Source organism: Phlebotomus argentipes, unplaced genomic scaffold (genome assembly GCF_947086385.1).
Source record: "Phlebotomus argentipes unplaced genomic scaffold, Phlebotomus argentipes genome assembly contig_15, whole genome shotgun sequence".
Lineage (NCBI taxonomy): Eukaryota > Metazoa > Arthropoda > Insecta > Diptera > Psychodidae > Phlebotomus > Phlebotomus argentipes.
Genome location: NW_026776181.1, coordinates 758,027 through 774,598, shown reverse-complemented (window position 1 = coordinate 774,598; position 16,572 = coordinate 758,027). Strand labels below are relative to the sequence as shown.

Genomic DNA, 16,572 nt, shown 5'->3' with positions numbered 1-16,572 from the left:
GCAAAGATGTGCGCGCACCGTGTAATCTTTCATCAAATTAAAGTAATATTTGAGAAATTCAATCTCTCTTCCACTCTCTGGGACTTCTCCTGGGCCGAGCAGAAATCTCAGAAATGTCCTGACTCGCCGCCGTGGGAATTACACTTAGCATGTGCACAATCCGCGGAGCAGGAATGAAATCTCGCAAGCAGCCACAAAAATTATTCCAACCAATTACACCATTTCTCATTTTAATTGTAACCATCCCCAGGATAAGTGAGGAGATCAATGGAAACCTGGCGAATATCCTCCGAGAGTAACCTCTCTGGATGGCCGATATGCAATTATTTTATTCTCAATTACACTGAATAACCATGAGATAAGCAATTATCAGTTTTTATTGCACATATCAGAGGCGTGAATTCCGAAGTAAGTGAAAGGAACTTTAGGAATTTTCTTGCTAAATACTTTATTGCTAAGGCAAATACTCTAGACGATGCTTAACTGGCAATTTTATAATCCATTGGTATTCACAGTGTTTTTCACCAATCAACCTCAAAAAATAATAATCAACTCAACTGTGAGGACAGATTTTGCCAGCCTCTCTCTAAGTAACCGACGCCTAAATGGTATCTTCTTCCCATTTCGTGCAAGAGAAGGTTGGAAAAGCAAAGTCCAGCCGCCAGAAGAGTTACTGGGATGTTCAGGTGAGCAAATACACCTGGATCTCCTCCCGAAGTGCACCATCGAGAATGACACCGACAAACAATGCTGTTTGCCTTTCCGATTAAGCCTTTAGGCGTTCGCCCGGAGTGTCCAGATCCTCCACAGCTCCATGTGTGTACTCTTGACGAATTGAAAAGTCATGTTGGCGTGGCTGAAGGACTCTCTGTTTGCAAACACCAGCACTCTTGCCCTCTGCTCTCTGGCCAGAGCTGAATCACCGCGCCCGATGTGCGGGCACGGCGCTTTTTGGGCAATTGCTGTCCATCGTGTGACCCCACGAGAAAATCTCTCGAGAAATTTTTATGAGGAATTGCGCACACAGCGCGATACTTTTATTGCTGCTCCGTGTTAAGATCGCTGTCGGGAGGCTGCTTTACAAAACACTCGCTGGACACACACACGTGTTTTGTATACTAATTTCATATACTTTTTTGTGCCTCTTCATCGCTCGATACGCTTCTTTTGTCTCTCTTTCTGCCCTCTTTCGTCTGGCGACTAAGAGGAAGAGTTTGGTCGAAATTTTCTCCCCAAACTTTATCAATTTTCACACTTCAGTTTCAAAAGTCTATCTCAAGTCTATTCAAATAGTAGCCTCCAAAATCGAAAATGTCGAAAGGTAAAATCGTAACTTTTCACTCGTTTCACTGCCTATGTCGTTAAAATCTCGCCAAAAGTGACTGAAAATTTTAGTGATCAATTCTGAGGAATTTTTCGCCGCAAACGCCGCTCAAGCTAAAACATCCGGGCAATTAGTGAATCTCGCTAATTGATAAATCGGCATCCAAACCATTTCCCACACACAAAAATGTCTTAAGACATGCTTCTACGTTGACGGGGCATCGGAAGAATTGAGAGAAACTGCAACAAAGTCCAACAGACTCCACACAAACAGAGACCCAAATTCTTATTGATACATTTATTTTCTCTTCTCTTTACATGCGTGAAAAGTTTTAATTTGTAAAAAAAATGTCCTACTTATTAAAATGCTGCTTTTGCCGATTTACTTAAAATACTCTCTTTCATATATACAGGAATTTTCTTTAAGAGTTCTCTTAATATTTAGAAAAAAATATCTTTTAAAATGTACGCATTTTCCAAACTAATAAATTACAACAATTTCTACTTTCAGACGTCAATGAAAAATATTTTCACGTAAATTTTTTGATTTCACTTTGCTTTTTTCTTATTTTTTTAATGTACTATGAAAATAAAATGTCATATTTACAAAACTTACGGCTTCCTTAATTAGACATTAAAGAAAACAATCTTTTGCTTATTTTTCATTTTTTTGTCAAAGAGGAAAAAGATTTATCATCATTCTTAATAGTATAATTTAAACTGGAAAATCAGTCTTTTAATCGTCAATTTATTCTTCTTCTACGATTCATTCTAACAAAAAAGAACTCACATCTACGAAATAATTTGCGTATTATAGTTACTGTTTATTTGAAAACTAAATGTATATGTATAAGCAAGAGTCTAGACCAGAAGGATTAAGAGAAAAGGAATCTCTAATACTGTTTCACGTATAATCCATATTCGAACGTGGGCTATTAATTTGCAAAATATATTTGTCAAATATAAAAAGAATAAATTAAGCGAGTTAATAATAAAATAATTTATCAAAAAACAGAGAACATTTGGCTCAAGATTTCTTGCTATCTCCTCTAATCTTTCACGCAAGTTCTGCGTGAAAACATTCTCGAGTGACTGGATAAGTTCGGAGGAATTGGGCTCACCTACAGGCACGTGTGTATAGTCTTTTGTATCCTGCACAGCTTGCACTTCACTTCGCAACACCAATGAAACATGCAAGCGCATCGCTCTACGACCGTCACTTCCTGAGTGCGGTAGCCGCGACCGCAGCACATCAGGTCACAACCGTCAACGCCGATTGAGGTGTCGTTGCACTGGCGGCCATGAGTGCCCTGGATCCCAAGCCTAGGATTGCGCTCGCAGAAGCCAGGCGACGGTTCCAGGTAAACCAGGTCCATCACACCTGGCGGTTTGTGTTCTGGATTGTAAGGCCTCAACTGAAAATGGTACCTAAAAGTAAGGGGAAAAGTGGTAAGCTATTTATGGTTCAGACATGTCAATATTATCAGCAGGAGCTAAACTGGAGTGCCTCAAATTTAACCATAGTCAATTCATAGCTCCATAAATATAAGCATAAATGTAACTAGTTTTTATTTGCTGACAAATTGACAAGTAACTATTCTTTAAACTTTAAATATTCAAAAAGACCCGCAAATCGTTCTCACATTTCTCAGACCACTTCGCCACAAAATCATTTGCTAAATTTATGGTGAATATCAATAAAATGAAAATTGCCGTCTGCACCGCAAATTGAGAACATTTGCTGGCAAATGAAAATGCTATGGAGAAATTGCACAGGAGAACCTGTTGGAGAATTTCCTAAACGACCGATTTTAAGTATCAAACTCATTGGCGCGTCTAATAACTTTGTGCTACTCTGCAGTGGATTTCAGCTGATCTCCACGGAGGTCCGAATGGAGACATTTTCTCATTGAGAATATGTTCACCATCAAGTACCATGCAAGCAAGAGGTCAATTAATTTCACAGTGTGAGGAAGTCTTGAGATCTCCACAATGGCTTGTTGGCGCGGGAACTCAACTCGCGCAAGAACACCCACATTTCTCACGGGAGCACTCCATCTTGAGGCACAAAGTGAGTGGCGAGTGAAAAGCTTTCTACAGCGCGTGTAGGAGGTCTCTTACCTGTTGTACCGCTTTTGCTGCTGCTGATGTCCTCGCACGTGGACAGAATTGCTGGAGATGCTGTTGGGACTTGTGGAAGTGTGGCTCACTTGGAGGGCATTGCTAGAACTATGCACTTTAATGGCGTTGTCATTGGCGCCACCGCTGCGTAAGCTGTTGCTCACCATCACCCGCGAAGCTCCGTCAAAGCGATCCTTGAGGTTGTCTCCGACAACCCGGAAGTTTGGCAGACGCATCCAGCATGTTTTAACAGTACACGATCCTGACATTCCATGGCACTTGCATTCCTTGCGCATCTCCGCCTGCACATGCTGTAAAGCATAGGAAAGGAACAACTTAGAAAAAACTATAACTTAAATCAAACTGTAGAATCCAAAATTTCAAGTGAACTAGAAATGAATCCATATGATTATCCCTCAATTTTCCTATCTACACTAACTCTCACTCCCATCAGGGGCGATCAAACCTTGTTTCAGACATTCCAACTTAATCAAAGACCTCCCTGTCGTCTCGTGCACTAAACTGGCCCTAATATCCTCACCTCCGAGACATAATCATCATTTTTCTCTCCTCTCACATCTCTCTTTCAGCTCCACTGGAATCCCCTTACCCCCTTCAATCCGGAATATAAATTGTTTTGTTAATCGTAATTTATAATCACTGCATTGCGCATTCATCTCTGTGGCTGTTCAACAAGACCATTTGCTTAAATTTACACGCAATTCATACCGGCGATAATTTAGATGGAAAGCGATGAGATAATTCATCCTGAGAACAGCGGGTGTTTCAGAGGGACGGAATTGCAAGTCTGAACCTTCTCCTATGGATTTTAAGAGCGATAAAATCATAAAAACATGACCAAAGAGAAGAATTAGGTAGGAATTGACGGAAAAAATCAAGTGTTAATTAGCAATTCTCTATGGTGGCACATTTGCAAGAAAAAAAGACTAATAAATTGACGAGAGACCATCAGGCAAAAAAGAGAGTCTCCAAAACACCCCGTGCGATGATCATGCAATAAATCATGGATCGGATGGAATTCTTTCCTCTTCATTTCTCTCTGATCTCTTTCTTCTCTCGCAGTTTTATCTCAAAGCCCCTGTCTTTTTTCCAGCCACAATATAACTTCTTGTGGTGCTCGAAACCTTTCACAATCACATCCTTAATATTGTGTAGTGTGTCACTTAATTGCGCTCACTGCGTTTTAATAAATTCATAAATGATTTTATTATACTTTTATCAGCTGTCAACAATTTAATTTATGGTCGCAAAACAAGTTTGACGCTAAAATCTTCAGGCAACTTGTGTGGCAAAACTTTTGCAATAATATAGGGAGTTGAAAAATATACACAACACACATATTACTCTCCCTCCGGACCGGCACGAAAGGAGAGGCAAGAGATGCCGTCCGCAAGATCTCTTATGCTTCTTTATCCACTGCTTTCTACTCATATGGGTGAAAGAAGGCGATCGCGGGGCAGGCGAGAAAAAGACTCATTTCATGATCGAATCCCGCGTAGACACGAAGGCAAGCACACATCATGTGCAAATAGGAGAAACACTTTATTATTGTATTATAAATATTGCAAAGAAGTGATCACTTGAGGCCTCGTCAAGAGAAGAGACCCATTTTATCGATAAAATATTTATGGGTGATAATAGTGGCGTTAAAAAGTAGATATTACCATTAAAATAACTGTTGTACAATTATTTATTATGAACGACTTCATTAAAACTAATCCACTTCACTATATGCTTATAATTTTTCTCTTCTTCAAATACACTCAGCGAGGAATATTTTCACGGAGGAGTCAGACTATCATGCATGTCAGTTATTTTTATGTGAGCATTTTCACCATTTGAATTCTAATTAAGCGACACACACAGAATTGTTCAACTGACATTCCCATCATCATCCTCTTTTGAGTCATTCTCAGCGGAGATCATTAAATTAGCCAAGTGATTCTGCGTGAGTAAGGGCACATGAGACAGAGAATTGTCATATGCAATTAGAAGAAGTACTTATTCCAATGCAATTAAGTATTTTTATACCCCCGAGGAACAATTATCTGCCCTGTTCAATGACAGATCAATTCTCTGATTGCACATCTGAAGAGGATTATTGTATGCTTGCGCAGGTGTTCAAGGGTCTTTTCCGTTTATTGTTTCACGTAGGAAAGAGTAACTCATATTTATTTCAATTATTATATCTATTTTTAAAGCACATTATTGCAAAGGACATTCCTTCGCGTGTAATTTTTGCGCCACTGAATATTATAAACGGATATTATTAGAGAATAAGCATGAATGAGCCATCCCTGTGAGCTGAGATATGTCATTGGGGACGAACAAACGCCGTTTTTCGATGTTTATTGTGTTTAATGCAATTTATCATGTAATCAATGATCAACTCACCGCTCTTCCAGCCTCATTGTTGTGCAGGTTCATCTTCTCACGGAAGTTTCGTCCTCTCTCGCCCGTGTCGACAAACTCTCTCGCAAATTTGATACCAAATCCGATGTTGTCTGAGCATCCGCCCCACTCCCACACAGGCGCCTTCGACTGGTGGCTGTAATCACACGTGCAGGACTCGATTTTGCCCTCGCTGCACGCCTTGGCGATCGAATGTGTCACTGCGGCACTCGTGATGGCGTAGATGAAGGCCGTCTCTCGGCAACCTGCCAGAATAGAAAGAGAGAACGATGGCATGTGAATGAGAGCCTATTGAACATAACCACTCCATTTGGCGGACAATGCCCAGAGAGACGAAGGATACGTCTTTTGCGGAAAATTGACAATTGAACAATTCACAAATCGACATCAATGGACCATCGAAAGGGGCGACTGAATGATGAATGGAATTCATCTCTGTAGATAGACGAATTCACCACTGCACTTCTCATTGATGACAAAAATCCATTGTTGACACTCGAAAATGCTATATAACTTCATGGGTGTGCGTCTGTTTTCTCACCAAAAGAAAGATCTTAATTCATTTTTCCCTTCTTCTCACTCAAAAAAAAAACTCATCTCATGAATTAAACATCGCAACGAGCAGAGGAAAAAAATGAGAACGATGTCCAATTAAAATACACAAAAACATCCATTGTCTACCGCAATTGCTATTTGCTGCTTTCATGTTAAATATGCTCCCCGAAAGACGTTTCCTCACCAATTTTCATGCCATTCGAATACGTCATAAATTCCCAACATAGGGCATTGATGTCTTTTGTCTCTCTCCAGTTTCGTTGAGTAAGCAAAGCGCGACCACGAATAGATTGCCGGTCGTGAAACGCCCAAAACGCCCCTCGATGCTAATGTTATGTCTCATTTCAATTCCTCGGTGTTTTTTCGGCAAAACAAATTTGATGATCCACCCCTTCTTGAGTCTTCTATGGCATGTCTATTGACCATTGAGCATTTAAGAAAGGGGGTGGAAATTTCGCTATGCCGGAAATCCGGCAATTTCAACACAATTTCAATAGGATTTTCTCCGGGTATTTCCGTACTAGACATTTGAGGTCACGAGAATTACGAAGAACAATGATACCCAGTGTATATACTTTGAACCACTCCAATATTTAAGTTATTGTCTTTATCACATGGAATATATCACCGGAGAGAAAACAAATAATTCACAGAAGGGAACATGTCTCAATTGTATTTCTGAGAAATTTTCTATCATTTCTTGTGCTAACACCACATTTTTTTCGAACTCATCGCGCAGTTGTCGCTTGGTCATAAAATTGGGCGAGCTGAGACGAACCTGGGAGAAAGAGTGTGAAAGAATTTTATGAAAAATGCCTCTTCTTCTCCTTCACGCGAACATCTTCCGTTAAATTACCACTCAGTATCTCGTCATTAGGGTGTGTTAAAGGGAAAATTCTCTAATTTCGCATGGCGTGGAACAAATTTCCCCTCAAGGTTGACACACTGCTGAGGGAATTCTTTTGGGCTCATGATCAACTCAGTAGGATATCCATTCACAGTTGACAGAAGCTTCCTCATTCACACAACAGCCTGAACACTCACTGACTACTGAAAACGGACCTCTTGATCCTGGCGTGAAGAGAAGACAAGCTGCGAGTAGGAACTCATAAATGTCTCACTCGGATGGGACAAAATTGTGACGAATTACCCTGTGCACTTGTGTCTTCCCCATTCAGTGGCACTGCACGGACTCTCTTTTGCCCAAAAAAGCATCGCTCAGAAGTGGGAGAAAACTATCAATCGTAGGTTTATTTTGATTGATGATGACAAATATACGCGAGAGGCCAACAGAAGTCAAAAGAAACTCACCAAACATGCAAGAATGTGGCCACCCAAAAGGGGTTCATCAATTGAAGAATCACTGACAGTAGGAAACATAAGACAGGTAACAGGGTCAAGATATTTCACTCAATACCTACTCTGGAAATTGATGATGCACTGGAGTTAGAATGAGTAAATCCATTTCGCGTATTTGATAGTGATGCAATTCTGGAGGGAAAATTAGTAGGAATTGTCTGTAGAAACCCCTTGCACACTCCTGGGAAAATACAGCAAGACATCTTAATATGAGTCATCATTGTAGGTGGCCAAAATAATCACTTGATCGTGAACACCTGGAGATGAACGATCATCAGGTGCAATTCAGCCGGTATAAACACTCTCCAGCTCAACTTTTTCGAAGAAGTAAAAAGTCCTCATCAACATCTCTTGGCCTCTTTAATCGACACTCGGTGGTGTATGAACGTATGTGCATAATAAAATGAGCTGTGCGAAGTCTCATAAGTCAATAAATAACACACTGCTTCCATGTGAATTATTGTAATTACGCGCTATTAGTCGTTTAAACTATTACTGTCAATTATTCTTTCATGGTAAGATAATCGCTGTATAATTTAAAATGGTCATATTCCTTACACTCTCTTTTGCCATACAATATTTCAACCAAAGAGTTGATTAGGAAGACTGGGAAGGGGAATATTAGTTCCGACGCCCGTGTGCGGAATTAGCCAAAGTGAAGTTCTGCTCCATGTGAATGACAATTTGTACAGCAATGAGGAAAGATTTGCTGAAGACGTGAGCAAAAAAGAGCATCTTCAGTGCTCATGTACACAATATAATAAACCATTAATTCATCGTGAGTTTTTGCCACATTGCACGAAGATCCCTCCACACACATGAGAGCAAACATGAATTACCATTCATCAGCAATTTTTCTCACAGCGATCGCACTTTTTATCCCTTTCTCCTCCTTCTCATTTGATTGCACACCTTCCATATACCGGCAGATTTAACCAATTTTCACACACAATCACTAACCGCATTTTCTACCCCGCGCACACCTCACACCATCCGTGCGCAATTTAGCGTATTTATGTAAAATAGCATCTATCTCCTTATACTAATGCGACACGATTCACATTTTGTGACAGCGAGTGATTATTTCGATATTTTCGACGTGCTGCTCAGCCATGGAGACAATCTCTAAGAAAACAAACAAGAACGACATGCCATAATAACGTTTCAATGGACTCATTGTTCAACCCAGTGAACAACATCTTTTTGTGCCCTCTTCGCCGTTTTTCTTCATCGTCAGCAAAAGTCACATTTTTCACCTTTTTAGCTTCAGCTATCAACTTGGTTTTATGGGAAATCGATGCTCAAAATGAAGGATAATTGCTTAAAAACTCCAATAAAACTTAAATTGAAACAAAGTGTATATTATGACACTGAGAATTTTGAATAGAATTTCCTTCAAACTCTCGAGATTTGCGGAAGCTATTCGACTTACAGCTTTCCAGGTTCCAATTGTGTGTAATTGAAAATGCACACGATGATCGCGCCAATTCCATAAGAGAAAACCCGCGTTAAGATTCCACAATTCGCTGGTAGTGCGATAAAGACAGACTTTGGTCGTTCTAAACAGCAATTATTATCGTGTTTTCCATCGCGGATCTCGAGGAGAAAATCCATTAAAGGAACATTGAGCACAGAGACGAGACAGTGCGGTGATCACTTGAGAGAAATATTCAATCAACACGGAAGGAATTCTCAATCATTGAAGCAGGAAGAGAAATTTCCCGAACGAAAAAAAGCATGTAAATTGAATCTGTCGTCTATCGCAGCGAAGAATCTACAATCTGAACGACTGACAAGAGAGAGAATGTGCGTCCCTGGGCGGAGGGATTCGCTTTGCACCCGAATTAATCCCTCAATTGTGATCATTTTTGATATGTAATCTGTGCGAGGACAATTGCAGGGTATTTCACCCATCTGATAAAATTACTCTCATTGCATAATAAACATCTGTCAACGACGTCGGACAATGAAGTGAGGAATTCCTCTTCATCATTAATATGGGATCAAGAAGGGAGGATTACCCATGTTCAGCAAACATGCCTCTTCAGTGGGTATTTTTCGTGAATTGTGTCACATGGAAAAGTATCCCTAAAACTCTCTGCACAAAAAGGAAGGTGAAAACGTCTTTGGACCACTTGAGAACACCTCCAAAGGACGAAGAGTGGTAGTTTATTCATCCTGAAGTGATTTGTCAATAGTGGATGTCCTCTGGAAAAACAATCCTTTCCCCAATCATTCAGAACTAAAAGATGTTTATTTGTACAGCAATCAGTTGAGATAGGGTCTTTGGTATTTTTAATCCATCTTCCTCTTCATTACTTAGGACAATATTTAACTAAGCCCAGGACAAACACGCGCGAGTATGAACAGCGTGAAAAAATACAATACACCGTCCGAGGATGGTTTGGGTATAAAAAAGCAATATACAAGTCTCAAGGGTGGTTTAGAATGCTAATGATGGATAAAATACCCCTCTGTGTGAGAGATAGTGTCGCGTGCTGCTCGCAATAATCTCTTTTGTTCACTTTAAACACTGTCTCTTGCTTGTTCTGCCTTTTTTCTGCGACCGTCAACAGTGATATAACATAGTTGGCACTCATAATTATGCAAATGGTCATGTTACTACATTTGCAGTTCGACCCATTCACCCTAATATCGCGCTGTCAATGCACAAAACAACCCATTCAATGAGACATGCCATCAGCAAGGGGTTGAGAAACCGCATGAGATTCTCGAACATTCCAAAAATTCACACCCAACCAAGAAGAGAATCAATTAGGAAACGAAATTCCTTACCTCGATCCACAATCTTTCCGAACAGATTCTTCCCACGGAGGAAATTTCGCGTCGAGCAATTCCACCGCCGATGTCGGAATTGATGCTGACACTCTGCTATGGCCATGTTCGCACCGCGAACAAGAGCCCCGAGGACTCCGGGATTCTCTCTCACGAGACGCCTCTGCTTTCGGCGCAAGGTGGAGTGAATCGCAGGATCCATGTACAGGATCTTCGAGTTGAGAGGCGATAGATTGTTAGGCTCACCCACTTTGGCGATGCCCCTAAAAGAGAAGAGGAGACAAAGACACGTTTATTGACACTTTTCGCAGATTTTTGTCTAATGACTACCTGTCAAAATATAATTAAAAAGAAATCCTTTACAAATACTATCTTACATGGAAACAAAGATAATTCTTTGCGATCTCCATGTGATCCTCACCACATCTCACAAATCTCAGTTAAATCTCCGCAGTCAATTAAGAGTGGGAAAAGAATTAATTTCTTCTCACTCTCGTCACCTCAATCACATAGCATAAATAAAATGTGGGAGAAGAGTTCACAAAAAAAGCACGATGGATCGATGTCACTCTTCGTGAGATCAACCCTAATCCCTTAAGAGATTTTCGCTGTTGAAGACAGCAAATTGGGTTCGTTGTCTCTTTTTTCAACTCTGCTCCTTCTCAATGGGATTTCTCAATATTTCTTCTTCATTGAGATATCAAATGAAAAATGACGTGCTCATGCAAAGAGAGGGAGATTCCACTGATCTCTTAGTGTCGATCGACATCATTAATTAAATAATTGCTCTCAACAATTTGTGGGTGTTGTTTTTTTTCTGTATACCTTCCATCATCTGCCATGATCTTTGGGTTGCTTCGCCACAATGTATCTAGCATCTAAAATGTAGAGGAATTATTCAAATTCCAAGAGATTGGAAGGATGAGTAATTCATTTGTGCTTGATGGAGGTATACATATCGAATGAAGAATGTCTGGATCAATTTTGAAGCAGTCATCGACTTATGAAGGCATATTTAAGAAGAGAAGGTGGCGATAAGGCAACAATTCTCCTCCTTTACGCGCCATTCTCCTCCACATTTCAGTGTGAGATCGTCCAGATCGATTAAAATAAGACATGATAGACAGCTTGACAAAAAGATCCCCATGAGCAACGATCACTCCATCATTTTGTATATACAAAAATCTCTCGACAAATTACACCTCCAATAATTGCCCAGTTAATTTTCACTCATTTACCACTCATCTAATAAACCTTGTCCATTTACGAGGAACTGTATTATGAAAATACCTGAAAATTGAATCACGCAAATACCAAAGTTGATCACGAAGCAGTGACACATTCGCATCATTGCCTGTGGATGATCATTTGTTGTCATGATGCCATGAAAAATATGTTGTGTGCGATCGCGTAACATCAACCACGCATCTGCCATACTAATAAGATCGCGCTGAGAGACCACGCAGCATAACCTCCTTCAGCATTTCTTTGCCTGGCTAAGGCCCCACCATTGCGGCTGCCCTCTCCATCGCCCCGTTTGCTAATCTCTCACGTGCATTGCAATGAAAAGTGTCTTCACTTTTTATTCATGTTGCAAAGACACATCGCGAGAAGAGATCTCTCCGCCGCAGTGATCTCGATCTCATGAGGCGCATGAGACAATTTTGGTAAATTAAATTGACATTTATATTTGACTCAATCTCTCTCATGAGTGGGAAAACACATTGTATCGTGTCCCTTTTTATTCGCCATCAAGGGAGCCAAAAGATGCTTCAAACTTTCGAGAACAAGAGCATGAAGGTTTCCAATAAGTTTCATTGTTGCTCTTTAAGTTAACCGGCGCCCGTCGGAAGCTAAAAGTCCCACTTCAAACCATTTTTCTTACTATTATTTCACTACTCCATTATTTTCAGGTTCGGTTGATCTGACGCTTTCTCATTTAAAATTTTCATCACAACTATTCGACATGATTACAAGATTGAGCATTCTAAAAGTTACTGGGAAATATATATTTCAAATATTTCACCATCTCGCGGAAAGCTTTCAAATTGCAATCCACTTTGCGTTTCACTCATTCCCGACTTTCTTGTCATGTTTTTTGGCCCCAGCGATCAATCGAGGAAGAGATATCGTGGCGATAAGTATTCAAGGAGTCAATCTGCACCATCGTGAGAAGATGCCAAAAGCGCTCGGCGACTGCCCACAACGTCAGGTGAAGGCAGATTTCGGGGCCAGCCCTGCCCATGAGATGTGACATAAACAAGAGACGTCTGGCACCAGGTCGCAGCGTTGATTACCTTTTATGTGAATAAGGATAGCGCCATCCGCGTCTTTTCATCTCGCTGCCCATCATGTGCAGCTTTTTCATCTCTTCTCTTTTTCTCCGCGCACCTCAATCTTCATCACAATCGCGCCCCTGCGCATCCCCTCGCACACGATCTGTCTCTTGGGCGCACACATTCACTTCTTGCGACCGGGACATTTGATAATTGATATTCCATGGGGTAACACGGACAAACATGATCGCAATTCGGTTTCTTATGGTCAAGACAACATCGCCGCGAAGAGGCCACCGAGCGTCGATTGTAACGAGACAAAAACAGTTTAATGCGCCGCACTTCAAATCACCAATGCAATTACAAATTATAATGTTTATTTGTAAAATGTCTCCGCGCACTCACAGGGATTTGGCGGCGCGATCGCGCCTATAATTGTGCGTGAAATTGGCCTTTTCATGCCTGCAAGCCAATTTGCAGGTGCTCCTCTATTCACTCTCTTATATTTTCCAATCCATCGCCACACCGCGCGTATCTCACTTTACCCCCAATATAAATAATTGATAATGATGAGGAATTGTCTTGAGACTTGCCTCTTGTTTTTGTCGCCAACTAATATAATTGGCATTGTATCTAATTATCATTTTAAATCCCATTCGTTTCCACACATTGCGCTCTTTCTCTCTCTCCTCTTGAATCTCAAACTATATGGTGTCGCCGGGGAAAATTCAAGAGGCGACGGATGTGTGATCTTTCTGTCCAAGATCGCGCGCGATCGGCGATGAGAAGAATGTTGTCACCAACATGAGGTGCTAATCACTTTAATTGGACAAATTTGGCGTTTGGTGACTGGAGGACAGTTGACTTATGTTGTAATTTCCATTGCAAATCCCCCGTAAAAGCGCATCTTCACACACACCAAATTCCTGAGAAGCTGAGAAAATTAGATAGATAGAGAGGAAGATTCTTAGCGCCACACATTTTTGTCAATAGACTGTTTGAACAGCAAATCATCATCATTTCCTCTTGGAGGCTCTTTTTGGGAGAAGACGTTCTGCTATGTGTGTCACAGATCGTCCCACAATTGTTACTATACTCTTCACAAGAAGCATACACGTGGATATTGAATTGAAATCACGTACATGATAGCATTTATAATTGATGATCGTTAGTGGGTGTTTAACATTCATTTGCACGGAATACAAATCAATTTGCTGCCTCAATAGATTTCCCTTTTGTTGCACAAATTCACAAGGATTGGGGGGACATTTTTGACGCTTCTGTATGCAAATTAGGGTCATAAATAATGCCCATTGCTTCTGACGTGTGTAAACAAACAGCTATCAAATATCACTTGAGCTGTAAAACTACAGGTATGCTCTAAATGAGAGTAAGATGCAATCGCCGCTAAAGATTTTTACGCATGAAACGTAAACAATGCACAACACTGACCATCTCGACAAAAGTGTGTTTGATCTCATAACCAAATTCCACGGAATCTCCATTCAATCTCGTGGTTCAGCTCACGTTTTTTTTTGTAAGCTGGACCTTTTTGGAAGCCAAAACAACGGTGGGGCAGCAAATCATCGTTCTAGACACTGGAGAGGCGATATAGAGAGAATTTCTGAATGAGAGGAGAGTTAAAAGCCAAAGTGGAGATAACACTTTTTAATGGCTTAATTAGCTACAACAGCATTTGACTTCTTCGTTTGGTTGTTCTTTCTTTTTTGCGCCTCGTAGACTTCTTCAGGCGCGTTTTTTCGAGAAAACGCGTTTCACTGGTGTGCGGAGATTACAGCTTTTAATTGCATTATACATTTTCCTCCCATGGATCTCTAATCTCAAATGACTCCCTGATTCCGAGCGATCAATCATCGTAAAATAGCATTAATAAATGTGATTACTTCCTTACCACCACATCGAGCCTCTTCCACGTCCTGGCTTGTGCTTGCTCTCAACTTCTGAACATGTGCAGAGTGCCATTAGGTATATAAATACTAAAACTGATAAATCCATTTTAACACGAGTTTTCGTCTAATGACTGGATGTCTCTTTCACTGTGTTCTTTTCTATGCTGGCCTTCCAACTTGTCCCGGACTTTTCTTCCAATGTCTCTTCTCTCAAATTTCCGTCCAGCGTCTGGGTGACCAAACACAGTTCGCGATAGTGTCAATATGGTGTTGGGGGAAGTGTTATCGCGACGAGAGTGTCACACAAAAGGATGTTTGAACAACGTGGGTTCGTCACATCATTTCTGTCTTGTCTTCCTCGCACAAATCTATTAAAAATTACCATAAAAAATCATCACACCCCAACATTAGTCACTGTCTTACATCAATATTTGCAATAATCACCCAGATACACTTTTGTTCCGCCACCCACAGTCACTACCTGATAATTGTCACTGGGCACCTCTCCAAGGCCCACATTGAGTTACTGAGCTGGTCCGCTGATGAGAGCTTCCGTGGGTGATCGCGAAAGCTCTTCTTGGGCAATTGCTGCGCGTCGCACGGCTTAGGCGATACTGCTGTGACGAGTGTGTGACTGGCTCTGGTCGCGGCCACTGAAGACCGTCTCTCTCCGGCGCACACTGCAGAAAAAGCACACACTGCGAGGCCCCTGAAGACGCTCTCGAGCTTGCACGGCGAAAAGCCACACAAAGTTTCCAGAGAAGCGGGTCAGAAGACAATGGCACTCGACACTCTCGCCCGGAGGATGCGTGGCCACAAAACTTTCGATATCGACACTCCGTCCCACTCTGAGCTGCTGCCGCATAACCGGATGACTGAACGCGGCGAAAATTCTATCCTATCCCGTGCCTTGCTGCAGATTGACTGTGTGTCTCACCTGGCGTGCAGTGGATGCCTCGGCGAGTCGGAAGGAGGATATACAGACGGGGAAAAAAGGCGAGAGTGCTGTGCACGCAACGGAGGTCCAAAACGGGGTGGAGTCTCCGCGGCCCATCTATCTGTCCCGCTCTGGCCACGAGGCGGAGTGTGGGCTGCCCGCGGGCATCGCGGGTCTACACCTGTGTGGTCCTCCTCGGTCGTGCAACATTGGACTCCTTGGAGCATCCACCGACACACACCTGAAGACCCCGCGACACGCCCATCCGATAAATTTCTCACAGGCAGAAGAAAAGGTGTGATATGCTCAGAAGCGAGAAAGAGAGATACACGAGTGTGCGGGCCAGCAAAAACACATGTGAATGAAGTGGCGATGTGTAAACACGAGACTCTCGATGATCAAACATCTTTCCATCTCCTCTGCCATGGGTGAAACAAAGTGGATGAGTTCCAATGAGCAAGAAAATTGTCCGACCGTGAGAATCATGCGAGGAACTGGGGCGGGATGGTGCGCGCATTCCAGGGGAGAGAAAGGAATCCCAGTGCCACTCACAGGCCCATCGGAAGCAATTCACCCGGATAAAGTATCGCCACAGATCATCTTCAAGAGCTCAATTTGCGCCAAACGCACTCTGGAAAGCATCGGCGAGAGTGTCTCTTCCTCCCCAGGAAGAGAATCACTTACCATTCTCGAACTCAAAACACCATTTAAGTGGATGCAGATTCACTTTCTTTGATAAATTGACATTCGACTCTGTGTCTGTGGGTGGAATTTTTCTTGCCACTCTATCTTGACTTGTAGGAATAACAATTGGACAGGAGAAGAATCTCTCTTTTGAAAAACATCGCATTTATGTATGTAA

The 16,572-nt window shown here is 41.6% G+C and overlaps 1 protein-coding gene across 1 annotated transcript; it reads right to left on the bottom strand.

Annotated features, from left to right (window-relative positions):
- Positions 1-1,637: 1,637 nt before the first annotated feature.
- On the bottom strand, positions 1,638-15,332 carry LOC132262958 (protein wingless). The gene is made up of 6 exons (XM_059762476.1): positions 15,255-15,332; positions 14,776-15,141; positions 10,588-10,850; positions 5,860-6,122; positions 3,445-3,755; positions 1,638-2,751 (listed from the first exon to the last, which is right to left on the bottom strand). The coding sequence occupies exons 2-6, from the start codon at positions 14,877-14,879 to the stop codon at positions 2,445-2,447; spliced, it is 1,248 nt and encodes a 415-aa protein (XP_059618459.1). The 5' UTR covers positions 14,880-15,141; positions 15,255-15,332; the 3' UTR covers positions 1,638-2,444.
- Between the last annotated feature and the right edge of the window lie 1,240 nt (positions 15,333-16,572).